Source organism: Salmo salar, chromosome 16 (assembly GCF_965601325.2).
Source record: "Salmo salar chromosome 16, fSalSal1, whole genome shotgun sequence".
In the NCBI taxonomy this organism is placed as follows: domain Eukaryota; kingdom Metazoa; phylum Chordata; class Actinopteri; order Salmoniformes; family Salmonidae; genus Salmo; species Salmo salar.
This window is the reverse complement of record NC_138306.1, coordinates 11,243,922-11,265,161: the sequence shown is the minus strand read 5'-3', so window position 1 is coordinate 11,265,161 and position 21,240 is coordinate 11,243,922. Positions and strand designations below refer to the sequence as shown.

Sequence of the window (21,240 nt, the reverse complement as noted above, 5' to 3'; positions counted from 1 at the left end):
AACACATATTAGTAAGAACACTATGCTGCTGGTGACAAATCCAATTTCCCCTCTGGGGATCAATAAAGTTTAGTCAATAGTACAGAAGTAATTACTCCTTGCTCTCAATGGTTGAGAAAAGGCTGGGAAAATCCTTCATATAATAATTTCACTAGAATACTAGATTGGGAGTATAATAATTATGATACAGTGCAGTAGGAAAGTATTCAGAACCCTTGACTTTTCAAGAAAAAATTACGTTACAGCCTTATTCCAAATGGATTAAATAGAATAACAATGCAAAAACTGGTTGACATTTTTGCAAATGTATTAAAAATAAAAAACAGATATCACATTTACATAAGTATTCAGACCCTTTACTCAGTACTTTGTTGAAGCACCTTTGGCAGCGTCTTCTTGGGCATGATGCTACAAGCTTGGCACACCTGTATTTGGGGCGTTTCTCCCATTCTTCTCTGCAGATTCTCTCAAGCTCTGTCAGGTTGGATGGGGAGCGACGCTGCACAGCTATTTTCAGGTCTCTCCAGAGGTGTTCAATCGGCTTCAAGTCCGGGCTCTGGCTGGGCCACTGAAGGACGTTCAGAGACTTGTCCCGAATCACTCCTGCAGTGTCTTGGCTGTGTGCATAGGGTCATTGTCCTGTTGGAAGGTGAACCTTCGTATCAGTCTGAGGTCCTGAGTGCTCTGGAGCAGGTTTTCATCAAGGACCTCTGTACTTTGCTCCGTTTATCTTTCCCTTGATTCTAGCTAGCCTCCCAGTCCCTGCCGCTGAAAAACATTCCCACAGCATAATTCTGCCACCACCATGCTTCACTGTAGGGATGGTACCAGGGTTCCACCAGACGTGACGCTTGGTATTCAGGCCAAAGAGTTCAATTGTGGTTTCATCGGACCAGAGAATCTTGTTTCTCATGGTCTGAGAGTCCTTTAGGTGCCTTTTGGCAAACTCCAAGCGGGCTGTCATGTGCCTTTTACTGAGGAGTGGCAGCCGTCTGGACACTCTACAATACAGGCCTGATTGGAAAAGTAAGAGCAGAGATGACTGTCCTTCTGGAAGGTTCTCCCATCTCCACAGAGAAACTCTGGAGCTCTGTCAGAGTGACCATCGGGTTCTTGGTCAACACCCTGACCAAGGGCCTTCTCCCCTGATTGCAAAGTTTGGCCAGGCGGGCCAGCTCTAGGAAGAGTCTTGGTGGTTCCAAACTTATTCCATTTAAGAATGATGGAGGCCACTGTGTTCTTGGGGACCTTCAATGCTGCAGAAATGTTTTGGTACCCTTCCCCAGATCTGTGCCTCGACACAACCCTGTCTCAGAGCTCTACGGACAATTCCTTCGACCTCATGGCTTGGCTTTTGCTCCGACATGCACTGTCAACTGTGGGACCTTATATAGACAGGTGTCTGCCTTTTCAAATCATGTCCAATCAACTTAATTTACAAACGGTGGACTCCATTCAAGTTGTATAAACATCAAGGATGATCAATGGAAACAGCTCAATTTCGAGTCTCATAGCAAACGGTCTGAATACTTATGTACAGTATAGAGAGGAAGGCCACCTACCCACCTGTAAGAAGCTGACAGCGATGAGGAAGAGGCAGTAGGAGCTGATTCCTCCTGTAAACACTTCATTCATGTCTCTTTGTAATAAGAACTGTTTCAGGACTAGCACCAGGTATGGAAGCACAGGATATTTCTGAGGAGAGAGCGAGAACTTTAGAACAGCAGTTCAAACCAGGAGAATTGTGCTTGAATGCAGATATGTACGTACACACGTATGCGCGTGCAAGCACACACACACTGGGAGCATTGTACCTTTTTATAATCTTTAATGAGGGAAGCAGCTTTGACAGCATTCTTCATGTTGAAACTGATGTCAACTTTGACCTCCGTGAGAGAGTCTGTCAGTTTGATGATTGGCACCTGAAGACAAGGAGAGATCAGATTTGACAGGCATAGGGACAGGGAATTATTACCAAGTTCACAACACACACACACACACACACACTTAACAAGCTTTCCTCCACAGACGGGACACAAAACACACACACACACACACACACACACACACACACACACACACACACACCACACTACACCAACCGTGGCCTTGTCCAGCACTTTGACAGAATTCTCCTCCACCACTTTGTGTTTCCTCAGGGCCTCTTCTAACCTCCACAAAGGGAGGCTGTCTCCTTCCCTGAACTTCCCAAACACCACCAGGTCAATGTCACTGCAACACAAATAATCACATTATCACAAACTCATGCCAAGGTGGAATATAACGGTTATGAAAACTTTTCAAATGACTTGAAATGGAAGGACAGCTTACCTGGTAGGTAGATAGAGACCTGTGCTGAAACTCCCAAATACCTGAACCTGCAAAGCATTGTTCACAGCATTAGTAAATTAGATTGTGACATTGCATATAAAACTCCATGACAGCAACTAGGGATGTGCATCTCTCCTTACAAGCACGATTCGATATGCATCTGGATACATGGGCTCCGATACAAGAACGAGTTTGAAACAATTTAATTTGATGCCATTCGGTTCGATACGATGCACTAACAATTGCTGCATTAACAAGTTCATTTTCCATTGTAAATTTATATCTGATGCTGATGGAGCTCAGCTGGATCTGTCTGAGCTGAGTGTGTGTGTGTGTGTGTGTGTGTGTGTGTGTGTGTGTGTGTGACAGAGAATGACGTAGTGTGTGAGCTGAGCGATAGTGGCAGATTCACATTCTGCCCTATCTGATTAGGTTGGGCAATTTGTTTTTGTCCTCAAACTTATCGGAAATCCTAATGCACCACTGATTAATTTGTCATATAGCAGATTAAAACCCTTTCCTGCCCAGCGGAATGTTCTATATTTTACTGGACCATAACCCCGGTGTGCATAGTTTAGAATAATTGTCTGGTGTCAAACATTCTATTAAAACATGTTACAAATTTTCAAAGCTGAAAAACAGTTATTTCAAATGGTATGACATACAATAGCACCACCTCAATCAAACTGTAAATCAGTCAAGAAAAAAACCTGTGAAAATGTGCATCTTATACAAAAATCGATAAAACTTGCCCAATATTGAGTCTTCCTTTTTTTGTAAGGATTGATCTGAAATAAAAATCTAAAATAAATTTTTCTGTGAATGGGTTACAGACGTTTTAGTGACCGATGGTATTTTTCTCAAATTCTATGAGATGTTCTGTGATTAGACACTTTATCTGGATAGTATATTAAACACATACAGTTGAAGTCAGAAGTTTAAATGTATTTGTCTAAGGTATATGTAAACTCAGTTTTTCTCAATTCCTGACACATAATCCTAGTAAAAATTCCCTGTTTTAGGTCAGTAAGGATCACCACTTTACTTTAAGAATGTGAAATGTCTGAATAATAGTAAAGAGAATGATTTATTCGCTCATCACATTCCCAGAAGGCCAGAAGTTTACATACACTCAATTAGTATTCGGTAGCATTGCCTTCAAATTGTTTAACTTGGGTCAAACATTTTGGGTAACCTTCCACAAGCTTCCCACAATAAGTTGGGTGAATTTTGGCCCATTCCTCCTGACAGAGCTGGTGTATTCGAGTCAGGTTTGTATGCCTCCTTGCATGCACATGCTTTTTCAGTTCTGCCCACAAATTTTCCATAGGATTAAGGTCAGGGCTTTGTGATGGCCACTCCAATACCTTGACTTTGTTGTCCTTAAGCCATTTTGCCACAACTTTGGGAGCATGCTTGGGGTCATTGTCCATTTGGAAGACATTTGCGACCAAGCTTTAACTTCCTGACTGATGTCTTGAGATGTTGCTTCAATATATCCACATCATTTTCCTTCTTCATGATGCCATCTATTTTGTGAAGTGCACCAGTCCCTCCTGCAGCAAAGCACCCCCACAACACATTGATATAGGACTCGTTTTACTGTGGATAGAGATACTTTGTACCTGTTTCTTCCAGCATCTTCACAATGTCCTTTGCTGTTGTTCTGGGATTGATTTGCACTTCTCGCACCAAAGTACGTTCATCTCTAGGAGACAGACCGCATATCCTTCCTGAGCGGTATGACGGCTGGTGGTCCCATGGTGTTTATACTTGCGTACTATTGTTTGTACAGATGAACGTGGTACCTTCAGGCGTTTGGAAATTGCTACCAAGGATGAACCAGACCTGTGGAGGTCTACAATTTTTTTTTCTGAGGTCTTGGCTGATTTCTTTTGATTTTCCCATGGTGTCAAGCAAAGAGGCACTGAGTTTGAAGGTAGGCCTTGAAATACATCCACAGGTACACCTCCAATTGACTCAAATGATGTCAATTAGCCTATCAGAAGCTTCTAAAGCCATGACATAATTTTCTGGAATTTTCCAAGCTGTTTAAAGGCACAGTCAACTTAGTGAATGTAAAACTTCTGACCCACTGGAATTGTGATACAGTGAATTATAAGTGAAATAATCTGTCTGTAAACAATTGTTGGAAAAATTACTTGTTTCATGCACAAAGTAGATGTCCTAACCGACTTGCCAAAACTATAGTTTGTTAACAAGAAATTTGTGGAGTGGTTGAAAAATGAGTTTTAATGACTCCAACCTGAGTATGTAAACTTCCGACTTCAACTGTATCTGCACCAAAAATTACAAATAGCATTTAGTCTTACATATGATAAGAAAAGACAAACAAGTGATATAATATTAATAAAACAATAACTTTATTGAAAGAATAATCTTAGCGGAATACATTGTCTCATTCAAACCTGAAAATGAAGTCATTAAATCGCTATCATAACCATAATATAATACAACATTCAGTCCAGGGCTACTTTCATCAAAATTGAACTGGAATGACAAAATATGAACAAATAAGGCATTTAACAATAATTATTAGCTTTTACAACGTCTATTTCTACATTCAACTAGGATTTCATCTATTACACAAATAGTCAGTACAGGAACAATTCCAAAAGTGCAACATTATTTTACACTCATTACAATTTACAAGTCCTTTACATCCCCAAGGCCATTAGAATCATGAATGAAACAAAGGGAGGCTGGCATGCAGGATGTCTCGGAAAAGACAGGGAAAACATGTAAGGAAGAAAGGACATGCAGGAAAGGGAAACATGCAAGAGAGCTACATCTGAGTCCCTTTACTAGTGCCTATTTCTGCTATGGGTCACACTCAGATGAGTGTCACAACCTAATACAATGTCGGTCCTCCATGATGCAAAATCATATGCCCTCGCATTCAGGTGCCACACAAACAAACTGGGTCCTGATCTCTTTTATCTTTCCTGTAACACAGGAAGCACAGCCAACAATTTCTAGAGGGCGCCTGTAGACTGGGCATGTGCTGTGTGTGAAAAGATGAGTTTACAGTTTTCACAGACAAAGGTCTGTCAAAAGATACCTGTCATTAACACCAATACCTCCTAACTGATGAGAAAGCGTCTCTGAATGTAATCTGGCAGTAACCAATTTGCTCATTTTCCTTGCCAGGTGCTGCGTGATTACACTGCCATTCCTGGAACAAAAGTTAACTGTTGATAACTGCAATGTCAACATGTCAACTTATCAAACCTGCTGTGGATTACAGCAGGCTGGCGGACCACTTTCCTATACTTGAGTGGAATCATTTGCATTGGGAAAATTGGGAAGGCAAGTAACAGTACGTGTGTCTCTCTACTGTATGGCCAATACATTGGCCCCTATTCTACGCCAACACATATCCCCATATGTAAACATTTCAAACCTGAAGTGTAGCCGGTGTCAGATGAAGCAATGACCCATCATTTAAATCCCCACCTAGATGGCCACCCTTTCAAATACTGCTTGAATCCTGATCGCCCCTTTGATTTGAACATGCACTCATCTAGGTCTACACTTCGCTTTGGCTGATACAGCTTTTTACAAGTCTGTTTCAGGTGGTCCAGGAAGTACCGCAGTTTTCTAAGCCTATCTGTATTATCCTTAGTGGCAGGATCCACAACGTGTAAAGCAGCCAACAGAGCTTTGAAGCGATTACGCAACATTAAAGCTCTTGCCCAAGAGAACCCTGAAGAGACTTTGCACCCCAGTACAGATGAAGGTCTGGCAGTTCGGTAAATCCCATGTAAACGAGCAGTCCAAGAAACCGGTAGAATACTGTAGGTGTAACCTCAAGCCACGCTTTGATGGAATCACCATACGACGGGCACTCCAAAACAAGACCCCAACCTTGACTAATTTGGGAACCCACAAACCTCTACCACCAACGCCTGCATGAAAAACAACAACAAGAAGTCTATCTCCCTTAGTCTTTCCTGAGCGGTCGACCGAACTGCCTGACGTACACTGCCAAGACTTAAACCAACTGGATGTTCAGGCCTGAAAGAGATGGATTCCGGTGCCTGTGTATCAACATCATCATAGGACTGAAACATGCCATCGGGCAAGACAGAGCGTTTAGGCTAACGGGAAGTGGAGCACGAACAAAGACGAGAGAAAATAAATAAATTGTTAGTATGCTCAATAATATATGAATACATTTTTTTTTTTTTTAACTGTCCTTTAGATATCTATTATCAGGCCTGATGAATCTAACAATAACACATCTATAGTTACCTTCCAGTTGAAGAGCTTGGCTGAGAGGCCTCAGCTGGTGGCTCCACTTCCTCTGGCTCCTTGATCTCATTCTCTTCATCCTCGTCTTCTCCGAGTAGCTCAGCATCATAGTGTATCTTCCTTTAAAAAGGCCATGCCTTCATTGTCGTCCTCATCCTTACAGGCCTTGCGCAGCAATGACCCGCAGTTCATTTTCCATCAGTGTCCTCCTCATAGACAGGGACTGCATTATTCGATGGTAGTGGTCCCCTCTGTCCATTTCTAAAACTCAAAGACAAACAAGGAAAATGTACATTTCAAATGTAAAATCAGTGACAACCCCTCCGAAGAATAGCCTAAGATTGACAAAGTTATATTCAGAATACACTTCAGTAAATAAAAATGGGAATCATGAATGAAAGTGATTAGTGTATCCACAAGTTATCAATCGCAAGGACAACTGGGAACTCAAAAAGAGTCTAGAGTTCCTGAGTTGAAATTCCGAGTTGGATGATGGTTCAAAAATATTTTTCCCAGTCGGTGCTCGTTTTTTCCCAGTTATCTTTGAACGAACTGAAGTCGGAAGTCAGAGATTTCCAATTTCCCAGTTGTTTTGAATGCATCAAACGGCAATGGAAGGCAGGCTTCATCAGTACGTCACACACCACTTTGCAATAAGCAACGTTTGAAACTTGAATGTTTTAATACATGAGGCAAACGTTCAGATCTGTTGCAGACTCGTTGCTTTTTAAAGTTATTTTACTTAATGTACTGTAGCCTAGGCCTACAGGTTGTATGAATTTGGGATCTATCGTCCCACAACCGTCCCAGAGTCTGTTTGGAAAAGGCCATTTATTTCTCAACAAGCTGACCAGTAGAATAGGTAGCCTAAACTTCTCTACAATAGATTGACATAAGCTAGTGATTTTGCTATTCGTTACTTGTCTTGTTGGCTGAGGAAAAGTAAATGTGGAGTTATTCTAACATGTCCAAAATGCACATCAGAATTTGTTAAGTTATGTTAATATAAAGAATTACCATATTCGAAATGTGATTTCTGTCAGTCTGAGCACTGTGGGTGGACGCCCTAATCAGGTTACGCACCCAACATTTATGGGTCCGGTAAATTTCTCAAATGTCATCAGGGGACGACTACATGGCTATGGGGATATAACTAGCTACTCATTCCAAAATCATGAGTATTAATATGGAGTTGGTCCCCCCCTTTGCTGCGATAACAGTCTCCACTTTTCTGGAAAGGCGTTCCATTAGATTTTGGAAGATTGGAATCAAATCCCCCCAGCATTCAGCCACAAGAGCATTAGTGAGGTTGGGCACTGATGTTGGGCGATTAGGCCCCTCCTCAGTCCGTATTCCAAATGTGTTCGATGGGGTTGAGGTCAGGGCTCTGTGCAGGACAGTCAAGTTCTTCCAAACTTATCATCTCGACACACCATTTCTGTATGGACCTCGCTTTGTGCACAGTGGCATTGTCATGCTGAAACAGGAAAGGGTCTTACCCCCAAGTTGAAAGCACAGAATCGTCTAGAATGCCATTGTATGCAGTAGCATTAAGATTTCCCTTCACTGGAACTAAGGGGCCTAGCCTGAACCATGTAAAACAGCCCCAGATCATTATTCCTCCTCCAGCAAAATGTACAGTTGGCACTATGCATTAGGGTAGGTAGCCTTCTCTCGTTGGACTGCCAGATGGTGAAGCGTGATTCATCACTTCAGAAAACACGTTTCCGCTGCTCCAAAGTCCAATGATCTTAAGCTTGTGTGCGGCTGAAGCTCCCGATGAACAGTTCTTGTGCTGACGTTGCTTCCACAGGCATTTTGGAACTCGGTAGTGAGTGTTGCAACCGAGGAGACGATTTTCACACGCTACGCACTTCAAAACTCGGCGGTCCTGTTCTGTGATCTTGTGTGGCCTACCACTTCACGGCTGAGCCATTGTGGCTCCTAGACATTTCCATTTCACAACAACAGCACTTACAGTTGACTGGGGCAGCTCTAGCAGGGCAGAAATTTCATGAACTGACTTGATGGAAAGGTGGCATCCTATGACGATGCCACATTGAAAGTCACTGAGCTCTTCAGTAAGGCCATTCTACTGCCAATGTTTGTCTATGGAGCCAGCCAGCCAGCCGAAACGTATTAGGACCCTTGACTTTTTCCACATTTTGTTACGTTACAGACTCATTCTAAAATGCATTTGACTAATTTCCCAGTCCATGCTGCTGAAAAACATCCACATAGCATGATGCTGCCACCACCATGCTTCACCATAAGGATGGTGCCAGGTTTCTCCAGACTAGAGCTGTGTCGGTCACAAGATTTTGTCAGCCGGTGATTGTCAAGCAAATAACTGCCGGCCTCATGGTAACTGACAATTAACAAACACATTTAGCATCTCCTGGCTTCCACACATAACCTACAAGCCACTGATGCAAACCTTTGGAACATCAACATAAAAAAAAGAATAAAAAAAAAAAAAAGAATAAATCCATGTAATATAGCCTACACCTTCACAATAAATTCATTATTTTTTAGACCGGTCTAAAGAAGCATGATATGAAGAAAATGTAGTCTATTTCAGAAGGACAGAATAGCCTATTCTGAGTTGTCCTCATGTTAGGTCCTGATCTGGCTATGCCAAATGGCTGTGGGCTACTCTACTGTAGGTCATTTAGCAGACTAGATTTGCCTAGAATTCCGGGGCATTATTTTATAGTATGAAGAATACAATTGAACAAAGCTAATTAAATCTAACATTTTTCTCCAAATGAGGGTGTGCGCACATGCAGCTATTCTGTGTTGAGCGGTTAAAGAAATAGGTATTAATGTAACTGCAGTTCTATAAACGTTGGGCTACATGTTTTGATTTTTAATACAATGTAAGGCTGCATGATGCGACTAATGATTATCTGAAAAAAGTTGCTTGAAAGATCCCTAATTAATACAATCACTAGCAATTTAAAAAAATATATAATTACGCAATGTGGCTGACGCAACAGATCAGAACATTTAGCTTAAAATGTTGATAGCCTAAGAGTTTATTTCTTCACATTATAAGTGCAGCAATGCACAAATTGCAGTAGGCTATAAGCGCGAATGTTCCATTAGCAGTAAAACACCATTATCAAAAGTGAATGCAAATGCGATAAGGCACGTAATGCTTTTATAATTAAGGTGCATTTTTATGGTGACAATTATCTTCCCCAAACTTAAAACTCGCGCACTGCTTATGTATGCCAGTTAGGCTCTAAAACCTTGTAAAGCAGACTAATGTGATTAATTTTAAAAGTTATTTGTGATAAAAACCTTATCAAAACATATAGGCCTATGGGCTAGGCTACAAGAGGTGTGTGACTATGATTCTGAAATATTCGGGAAAAAAATGGGAGTTTCTTATGCTGGGCATCATTCACAAGTGAAAATATATAATTCACAAGCGATTGGCTAATATTGTCACCCATCAGGACTATTCTTGATTTAATCTTGTCTTTACATATACTACCATTATAGATGTGTGAAATGTGTTTTGATTTGGAATGGACCATTATCATTTCATGCCAGCCAGGTAGGCTATACTCCTGTTGTAAAAATAAACAACGTGCTTAATATTAGGAAAGTTGAGAATGCCAGTACATACATGCATACAGTGCCTTCGGAAAGCATTCAGACCCTTTGACTTTTTCCACTTTGTTATGTTACAGCCTTATTCTAAAATGTATTAAATAAAAATAAATCCTCATTAATCTACACATAATGACAAAGCGAACACAGGTTAAGAAAGTTTAGCAAATTTATAAAAAATAAAAGAACAGGAATACGTTATTAACATAAGTAATCAGACCCCTTGCTATAAGACTCAAAATTGAGCTTGGGTGCAACCTGTTTCCATAGTTAATTCTGGAGATATTTCTACAAATTGATTGGAGTCCACCTGTGGTAAATTCAATTGATTGAACATGATTTGGAAAGGCACACACCTGTCCATAAGGTCCCACAGTTGACAGTTCATGTCAGAGCAAAAACCAAGCCATGAGGTTGAAGGAATTGTCCGTAGAGCTCCGAGACAGGATTGTGTCGAGGCACAGATCTGAGGAAGGGCACCAAAAGATTCTGCAGCATTGAAGGTCCCCAAGAACACAGTGAACTCCATTCTTAAATGGAATAAGTTTGGAACCACCAAGACTCTTCCTAGAGCTGGCCAACCGGCCAACCTGAGCAGTCGGGGGAGAAGGGTCTTGGTCAGAGAGGTGACCAAGAACCCCATTGTCATTCTGACAGAGCTCCAGAGTTCCTCTGTGGAGATGGGAGAACCTTCCAGAAGGACAACCATCTTTGCAGCACTCCACCAATCAGGCCTTTATGGTAGAGTGGCCAGGCGGAAGCCATTCCTCAGTAAAAAGGCAAATGACAGCCTGCTTGGAGTTTGCCAAAAGGCACCTGATGAATCCAAGACGGAACTTTTTGGCCTGAATTACAAGTGTCACGTCTGGAGGAAACCTGGCACCATCTCTACGGTGAAGCATGGTAGTGGCCGCATCATGCTGTGGGGATGTGTGTCAGTGGCAGAGACTGGGAGACTAGTCAGGATCGAGGCAAAGATGAATGGAGCAAAGAACAGAGAGATCCTGGATGAAAACCTGCTCCAGAGCGCTCAGTACCTCAGACTGGGGTGAAGGTTCAATTTTCCAACAGGACAACGACCGTAAGCACACAGCCAAGGCAACGCAGGAGTGGCTTCGGGACAAGTCTCATCACGTCCTTCAGTGGCCCAGCCAGAGTCCGGACTTGAACCCAATCATAGATCTCTGGAGAGACCTGAAAATAGCTGTGCAGCAATGCTCCCCATCCAACCTGACAGAGCTTGAGAGGATCTGCAGAGAAGAATGGGATAAACTCCCCAAATACAGGTGTGCCAAGTTTTTAGCGTCATACCCAAGAAGACTCGATGCTGAATCGCTGCCAAAGGTGCTTCAACAAAGTACTAAATAAAGGGTCAGAATACTTATGTAAATGTTTTTTCTTCTAAATTAGGCAACATTTCAAAAAACCTGTTTTTGCTTTGTCATTACGGGGTATTGTGTGTAGATTGATGAGAATTTTTTTTTATTTAATACATTTTAGAATAAGGCTGTAATCTAACAAAACGTGGAAAAAGTCAAGGGGTCCGAATACTTCCCGAAAACACAGTGCATTCCTTCTCAGCACCCCTCTCTCGTTTGGCTGGCTAGCTACGGCTAAAATATAATCACTAGCCACTTAGTTAAGCTCTAATACCTAATGAGAAATGCATTTTATTTTGTACAGTTATCAAAGAAAACATGAACATCAAGAAGGCAAGAGGAGAGATAAATCAAGTACTGTTAGGCTACCTTGCTCCATTCCATCTTGAGTGACTGACTAGACCAACACACGCTAACTAGTCATCATAGTCATAGCTAGATCGCTAGTTAGCCACCTAGTTTATCTGAGGATATGTTTTAAAAGCTTTGATTCACTTAATAAAGCTTTCATGTACTTCAAAAATATTGACATCATTGAGCAGATATTAACTTTTACCTCAGAAATAATCAACTCACTTTCAAGCTGATTTTACTTTTCAAGTCTACTTGGCTTGGTGGCTAGTTAGCTCACCAGGCGTCAAAAGCTCATTTTGCAGACGAACATCTTATCAATCGGAAAAGTACTCTAAAATGCAAATATTCTCATTACCAACATAAAACAAATTATATACAGTTGCTTACCTTGATATTGTTGTCCAAATCAGAATGATGGCGCTGCCAAAGTTGGTCATAACCTATCCGATTGAGTGGGGGAGAAACGCCTCCCTGTGCCAGCAGCGTCAAATGAGCCACTTTGGTGTTGAGTTTTACCTTGAGAGAAAGCCTAATTCCCGCCCCTGAACCCCTAAACCAATCATATATCGTTGATGCAGACATTGTAACCTATCAAAAGAGGGGTTTTATGTACACCTACTCATTCCAGGGTTTTTGATTATTTTTACTATTTTATACTTTGTAGAATAATAGTGAAGACATCAAAACTACGAAATAACACATATGGAATCATGTAGTAACCAAAAAAATGGTTAAACAAATAAAAATATATTTGAAATGAGATTCTTCAAAGTAGCCACCCTTTGCCTTGACAGCTTGGCACATTCTTGGCATTCTCTCAACCAGCTTCATGAGGTAGTCACATATAATGCAGTTCAATTAACAGGTGTGCCTTGTTAGAAGTTAATTCGGGGAATTTCGTAGAGGTTAATGCGTTTGAGCCATTCAGTTGTGTTGTTACAAGGTAGGAGATAGGTACAGAAGATAGCCCTATTGGGTAAAAAACTACGTCCACATTATGGCAAGAATAGCGCAAATAAGCAAAGAGAAACGACAGTCCATCATTACTTTAAGACATGAAGGTCAGTCAATGCGGAACATTTCAAGAACTTTGAAAGTTTCTTCAAGTGCAGTCGCAAAAACCATCAATCGCTATGATGAAACTGGCTCTCATGAGGACCGCCACATGAAAGGAAGACTTATTGTTACCTCTGCTGCAGAGGATAAGTTCATTAATTACTACCAGCCTCAGAAATCTGCAATTAACTGCACCTCAGATTGCAGCCCAAATAAATGTTTCAGAGTTCAAGTAACAGACACATCTCAACATCAACTGTTCAGAGGAGACTGCGTGAATCAGGCCGGCGTGAATCAGAAACCACTACTAAAGGAAACACGAGCAATGGATATTAGACCGGTGGAAATCTGTCCTTTGGTCTGATGAGTCCAAATCTGAGCTTTTTGGTTCCAACCGCCATGTCTTTGTGAGACGCAGAGTAGGCGAGCGGATGATCTCCGCATGTATGGTTCACACCTTGAAGCATGGAGCTTTGCTGGTGACACTGAGATTTATTTAGAATTCAAGGCACACTTAACCAGCATGGCTACCACAGCATTCTGCAGCGATATGCCATCCCATCTGATTTGCGCTTAGTGGGACTATCATTTGTTTTTCAACCTGACAATGACCCAAAACACACCTCCAGGCTGTGTAAGGGCTATTTGACCAAGAAGGAGAGTGATGGAGAGCTGCATCAGATGACCTGGCCTCCACAATCATCCGACCTCTATCCAATTAAGATGGTTTGGGATGAGTTGGACCACAGAGTGAAGGAAAAGAAGCCAACAAGTGCTCAGCATATGTGGGAACTCCTTCAAGACTGTTGGAAAAGCATTCTAGTCACTACACCCCCATATGCCATGTCTAGAAATATGCAGACAGACGAATTAAAAGTAAGTTTACATTGTAATACTTCTGACAACCAACTTCCTACCTCTGCCCACAACTTCCGGACTTTATAGCACTCCCAGAAAGCATGGCCTATTGAGTCATTTTTAGTTTGATACTTAATACATGACTCTGCCGTTATGCTGTAGAATTTGTGATTTTTGTCTCTTGTATAATACATTCTATACATTAGTTTATACTGGACTAAGCATACATTTTCGTTAACTGTTATTTTGTTAGTTATGCGCCAACTTTCCCTCCATCTTGTGCCAACAGTTCTTTTTAAATGTTGGTTCCAATATTATCATTTTTTTATATTGTCATGGAAATGAATGCATTTCCTGTCACTAAGTAATGTACTACTTCTATGCCTTTAGTTTTCCATGTGGACCAATTTATTGGTGAATTCTGAAAAGCTATCCAAGGATTGTTCCATAAGGTTGTGTTTTTAGGGAGTGATATTGACAACCATCGGAAACATGGTCTAATGGACGGCCAAGGAAAGGGTTCAAATGTTTTGATCTAGTAATATGTCAATATTTATCTTTAGAAATTAGCTATGGAAACATAGGCAATTAATATAACACGGCTTTGGATATCACCAGTCTCAGAGAGAATGGTTTTGACCGTTTGGAACTTTGAGGAGGAGAGCGGCTTGCTTCTCCCGTTCCGACCAGTCCTGCTCGCAAAAATGATTGCTGTCCTTGTTATGAAATTCCACCGTTACACTGTTCATGTAAACATTACCAAATGCAATGACTCCTTAAAGCAGAACAATCCAAAATATTTTGTACAGTGAACCTGACAATCGAAAAGTCCCAATAAGCAGTTAGATTTGCAATCAGCATGACTTGAGTTGTATTCATTCCGGTAACCTACACAGCTCTGCTGGTAAAACACATTTTTCTACAGCGCATTTGGTAACAATGACCCAACAAACTACATGGGCTTGCCTCTCAATTAATAAAGCCTATTATTTAATATTACAAAAGCCATTTTACAAATATCTGAATGCTTAAGGTGCCGCGTAGATGTAGCTTACGAATATAAAACAGGGATAGGGTAGGCCTACCTCTCGTTGGTGCGAGCAGCTGCGTCTCCCGCACTGTGCGCACAGTTCTCATCTGACTTGTAGATCAATGTCATACGCTGTTAACATGCATAAAAATGTGATAGGCTGAAGGAGAGGACGCGTCAAATCAGTCACAACAGATGAGGTATTTTGTAATAAGGCAGAAAGAAAATGAGTAAAAAACATTTGCGAACTTGCGATTCCTAACGTTTTAATTGGTTTTCTTACCGATGCATGCTTCATTTGGATTGTTTTAGGCTCCCGCGAAACGATGCACTCGCATTTTAAACATTTGAACCGGGGACCAATGCGTTCTGGTGAATTGTTACATCACTAACAGCAACCATAAGCTATAACATTATCATACTGGTATCCACTGGTATACAAAAGTAATCAGAATTTCTACACCATTTCAAATCCAATAAATAACTGGACAAGGAAGTCAATGGTCAAGGGGTTTACATATTTTACTACAGTGAAGGTGATTGACTTACGTCAGCAGTGGGCCAAAGGTCCTTAATTACCCGCTCTATCCTCTCCACCACCTCCCTCCTCATCCTCTCCTCCTCCGGCCGCGGAGACATGTAGGCATAGAAATCCTGGATCTCCTCATGGAGCCTACAAAGTCAGAGACACACACCATGGTTAGAACATGTGTGAAATACCTAAATAGTAATGCACTCAGGGGTTCGCTGGCAAAGCTATGAAACTGAAAAAACACAACCAACCTACAACTTTTCACATGATTCATTCATTTAAATGTGTTTATATCAAGTCTAGAGCTTATTGAGAAACAAGTAGGCTAGACACCAATTACATTTGATATGTTTCTGTTATAGCCAACTAATCCCATTGCACTACAGTATGTAAACTAGAAGTGGCCTTCAGTCTGTCAGTGTGCTATGAAGCCTGTGATTACAGAGCAGGGAGTTACTATAAATACACTCTAGTGGACACATATGCAACTATACTAAAAGAGCAGCAGTGTGTATTCCCAGGAGGACATGTACTGTGCGCCAGCCCAGCCAGCTGCTTTTCAATATGTCATCCAGAGTAATTAAGTACTTTAGAATAACCCTCTTCTGCATGGTGTACGAGAAAAGGTTATCTGCTGCATTACGCTAGGCCATGGGTCTCCAACCTTTTCTAGCATGAGAGCTACTTTAAAAAAATTAACACATTTTTCAATTTCTTTCAAATAGGCAGATTCTTATCCTTTCCCTTGCAACTCTTCCCCAGGTCCTTTGTGTACAAGAGAAAGTAGCGCACTGTTGTTTTCGGTCAATATACCTGGTAAAATAATGATTAATAAACAACTGTAAAAACCTGAGATTTTTCCCACAAATTCTGTAATTTTCTGTTTTTCACTTTCAAAATTACAATTGTTCATAAGGAAACAATGGAATTGGAATGTTGAGTCCATGTCAATGCTTAAATCACATCAGCACACAATTTGTTTTATATCTGGAATTTCTTTTAGGGGGGATTTGGCCCTTTAATTGCATATCTAGCGAGTGAGTAATGTGTAATCTAATGTGTCAGTCTAGCGATGGTTCTGTACTGCTGCTGCTCATTTCATGACAAAGTTATCAAACAACAAATAATAATAGATTCAAATGCTACACAGTGCCTTCGGAAAGTATTCAGACCCCTTGACTTTTTCCACATTTTGTAACATTACAGCCTTATTTTAAAATGTATTAAATAGTTTCTCATCAATCTGCACAAAATACCCCGAAATGACAAAAGCAAAAGGTTGACAAATGTTTGCTAATTTACCAATTTTTTTTTAATGAAATATACATTTACATAAGTACTCAGACCCTTTACTCAGTACTTTGTTGAAGCACCTTTGGCAGCGATTACAGCATCAAGTCTTCTTAGGTATGACGCTACAAGCTTGGCACAACTGTATTTGGGGACTTTCTTCTCCGCAGATCCTCTCAAGCTCTGTCAGGTTGGATGGGGAGCATTGCTGCACAGCTATTTTCAGATCTCTTCAGAGATGTTCGATCGGGTTCAAGTCCGGACTTTGGCTGGGCCACTCAAGGACATTCAGAGACTTGTCCCGAAGCCACTCCTGCGTTGCCTTGGCTGTGTGCTTACGGTCATTGTCCTGTTCAGAAGATGAACCTTCGCCATATTCTGAGCGCTCTGGAGCAGGTTTTTTTTATCAAGGATCTCTATACTTTTGTCCATTCATCTTTCCCCCGACCCTGACTAGTCTCCCAGTCGCTGCAAAACATCCCCACAGCATGATGTTGCCACCACCATGCTTCACCGTAGGGATGGTGCCAGGTTTCCTACAGACATGACGCTTGGAATTCAGGCCAAAGAGTTCAATCTTGGTTTCATCAGACCAGAGAATCTTGTTTCTTATAGTCCGAGAGTCTTTAGGTGCTGTCATGTGCCTTTTACTGAGGAGTGGCTTCCGCCTGGCCACTCTTCCATAAAGTCCTGATTGGTCGAGTGCTGCAGAGATAGTTGTCCTTTTGGAAGGTTCTCCCATCTCCACAGAGGAATTCTGGATCCCTGTCAGAGTGACCATCGGGTTCTTGGTAACCTCCCTGACCAACACCCTTCTCCCCCGATTACTTAGTTTGGCCGGGCGGCCAGCTCTAGGAAAAGTCTTGGTGGTTCCAAACCAAACCATGAGGCCACGGAGTTCTTGAGGACATTCAATGCCGCAGATATGTTTTTGGTACCCTTCCCCAGATCTGTGCCGAGACACAATCTTGTCTCTGAGCTCTTCGGACAATTCCGTCGACCTCATGGCTTGGTTTTTGCTCTGACATGCACTGTCAACTGTGGGACCTTATATAGACAGGTGTGTGCCTTTCCAAATCATGTCCAATCAATTGAATTTACCACAGGTGGACTCCAATCAAGTTGTATCAACATCTCAAGGGTGATCAATGGAAACAGGATGCACCTGAGCTCAATTTCGAGTCTCATAGCAAAGGGTCCGAATACTTATGTAAATAAGGTATCTGTATTTGATGTTTAAGACTTTTGTAAAAATGTCTAAAAAGCTGTTTTCGCCTTGCCATTATGGGGTATTGTGTGTAGATTGCAGTACTTTTTATATCCATTTTAGAATAAGGCTGTAACGTAACAAAATGTGGAAAAAGTCAAGGGGTCTGAATACTTTCTGAAGGCATTATACTTACTCATGATATGCACTACATGACCAAAAGTATGTGGACACCTGCTCGTCAAACATCTCATTCCAAAATAATGGGCATTAATACCCAATCAACCCGGTGGGTTCGGGCCTATTTTGTTGTAGACTCGTGGGACTCTACATCGACTTGGAAAGATTCATACGGGCCGAGCTCTTCCCGAGTACGGCAGAATCATATTACTCTTGGTTCCGACTAATGGTACTCGGGTCCACATCAGCATATCTTGCACAATTAACATTTTCAATAGTAGGGCCATATGAGGTTTTTATTCGGCAGGTGATGGAAGAATAACAAAAAACGAATGAATGTAATAATCTCAGGTCGAATTTGCTAGGTTATTTGCAAGCAAATGTTCAGCCTATAGGCTATCAGATGGAGAAGGCCCCTAGAGAATCTATGATATAAATAAATTAGATTTTACTACAGATGTTTTTTGGAACCCCACTCACACTAATTCTATTAATTTCAGTCATTCAGCCAACGCTGGCTTAATATGAAATGGCATTGACCATTTTTATGCATATGCTGGAGGCCACATTAATTATAGGACGACTTGGGATACATGATAAGACAGAGATCACATCTCAGTGTCATAGGCTGTAGCCTATTTTTCTACGGTAGGCCCATCTGGAAATGCTGATACATCCTGACAAAATACACCATATGAGTGGACAAGTGTAACTTTCTGGACCTTGTAAACTGTCGAGAATAAACCCATAACTGATCCAAATGGTTGTATAAATCAGGGCTTTATTTCGGCATGAAACACAAAAGGACATTTGAGCGGTTATTCAAATTAGCCTACATCACTGCAGTTTACAGCCTAGACAATCAATTGTGTACTAACAATAATACATTCCTCATTACACTGTGTTGTTGTAGCCTAGGACGTAGAATTATTGTATTTTCTAAAAACGTAGGCCAAAATCTTCCATTTGATAATCTGTTACCTTGGCTGAAAGAGTGATGGACCCTACAACCATGCATGTTGAATTACTGTAGTCTATAGCCTATTAAAATAGCCAAATAAATAACGAACGGAAAATGAATGCATGCATACTGTCGCTTTGGATAAAAGCGTCTGCTTAATGTCACATGTATTATCTTTGCACACCTCATGTGTGAGATATCGAACAATTTCCTGCATGGATCTTTTGACAGTAGGTATGGGTTGCCTGCGCTTTCTGAGAAGACAGAAGAAAATATAACTGTGTATCTAAACAGGGTAAGTTATGAATTGTATGACCAACTGTGTAACTTTGAAAGTGTTTCTTTGTCATAACCCAAGTTTGCATGCCACATTTTTTGCTGAACCTGAACATAGACAAAGTTTAATTCAAGATTGAGACCTCACATCACCAAGTCAACAATAGGCTACTATTTCCTGTCTGTTTTACAAATCTGTGATTGTAATTTTCAACATAGCAAATAGCAGCATACATGTATCGTCAATTGCCCTCATCAATGCTTGCTGAAGTATCCTTAATAGGGAACTAGCATTACCTCTAAAGGAACCAAAAACACACGATGCAGCAGCGGTGGCCTCTGCTGCTTGAGCCGTCTGCCTTGCAGCTCAAGCCTGCCAAGCTAGCCGGAAAAGATACCAAAAAGTTCAAAATAGGTAATTGTAGCTATTGTATTTGTAGCAGTGTATTTCGTCGCTGTCGCTAATTAGTTTGTGACATTGTAGCTAGCTTAATTTCTGCACTGGTCATGGTTGTCAAAGCTTCTCCGTTAATGTCAGCTAATGTTAATGTTAGCCAGCTAGCTATCTTAGCTAACTGTTAGAGCAGAGCGAGCTAGCTAAGTCAATATGTTTAGGGTCTAGCCTATGTGATATTAGGTAGCTAATTAAGCTAGCTAGTGTTTTTATTTGTAAAACATTGGTAGTCTAGCTAAGACTAGGAAACCACATGGTTAACATAGCTAGCTAACAGTGACAGTTAGCTAGCTATCATTAGCTTGCTAGCTAGTTAGCTAACTATGTCCAGTGAGTCAAAGGACTTGCGCGACCTCAACTGGCAAAGAACGCTCCAAGATTCAATGATAATAGTTTATTTCGTTTCATGTGTACTATGACAGCTAAACGCTGAATTACAGTACCACATAAAATATACATGTATATTCATATTTTTTTTATATAATGTCCCGATGGTTCTGTGTAACATTTGCTACCTGAATTATTTGGATTTAGCTACTGTTGTTGACTAACCCCTTGCCATACAAATTTGTGCAACCGCGGCATTCAAACGAGGCTGCAATAAAAACTAATGGGACTGTAGCGACTGTGTCGGCATCAAAATTTGGGGTGTGAACTACGTTTCTATTCAAGCGTTGATTGAAATGTAATGGCCCGATAGTATTGGAGAAAAGTTGAAAAAAAAAAAATCACCCCTCCGACACTGTACGTTAACCTCTTACATCTAGACGTTCCGCTAGCGGAACACCTGCTCCAATATCCAATGATGGGCGTGGCGCGAAATACAAACTCCTCTAAAATCCGAAAACTTCCATTTTTCAAACATATGACTATTTTACACCATTTTAAAGACAAGACTCTCCTTTATCTAACCACACTGTCCGATTTCAAAAAGGCTTTACAGCGAAAGCAAAACATTAGATTATGTCAGCAGAGTACCCAGCCAGAAATAATCAGACACCCATTTTTCAAGCTAGCATATAATGTCACAAAAACCCAGAAGACAGCTAAATGCAGCACTAACCTTTGATGATCTTCATCAGATGACACACCTAGGACATTATGTTATACAATACATGCATGTTTTGTTCAATCAAGTTCATATTTATATCAAAAAATAGCTTTTTACATTAGCATGTGACGTTCAGAACTAGCATACCCCCCGCAAACTTCCGGGGAATTTGCTAACAATTTACTAAATTACTCACGATAAACGTTCACAAAAAGCATAACAATTATTTTAAGAATTATAGATACATAACTCCTCTATGCACTCGATATGTCCGATTTTAAAATAGCTTTTTGGTGAAAGCACATTTTGCAATATTCTAAGTACATAGCCCAGGCATCACGGGCTAGCTATTTAGACACCCGGCAAGTTTAGCACTCACCAATAT

The 21,240-nt window shown here is 40.9% G+C and overlaps 1 protein-coding gene across 1 annotated transcript in view; it reads right to left on the bottom strand.

The window, feature by feature from the left end:
• The window catches only part of LOC106573258 (terminal nucleotidyltransferase 4B), a 46,960-nt gene that overhangs the window by 20,260 nt on the left and 5,460 nt on the right, over positions 1 to 21,240 (bottom strand). The window contains exons 2-6 of the mRNA XM_014148166.3: positions 15,454 to 15,577; positions 2,332 to 2,378; positions 2,103 to 2,232; positions 1,815 to 1,922; positions 1,567 to 1,695 (exon numbers count right to left, since the gene is read on the bottom strand). Of these exons, the coding sequence (XP_014003641.1) occupies positions 1,567 to 1,695; positions 1,815 to 1,922; positions 2,103 to 2,232; positions 2,332 to 2,378; positions 15,454 to 15,577 (538 nt within the window). The remainder of the gene's footprint in view (positions 1 to 1,566; positions 1,696 to 1,814; positions 1,923 to 2,102; positions 2,233 to 2,331; positions 2,379 to 15,453; positions 15,578 to 21,240) is intronic.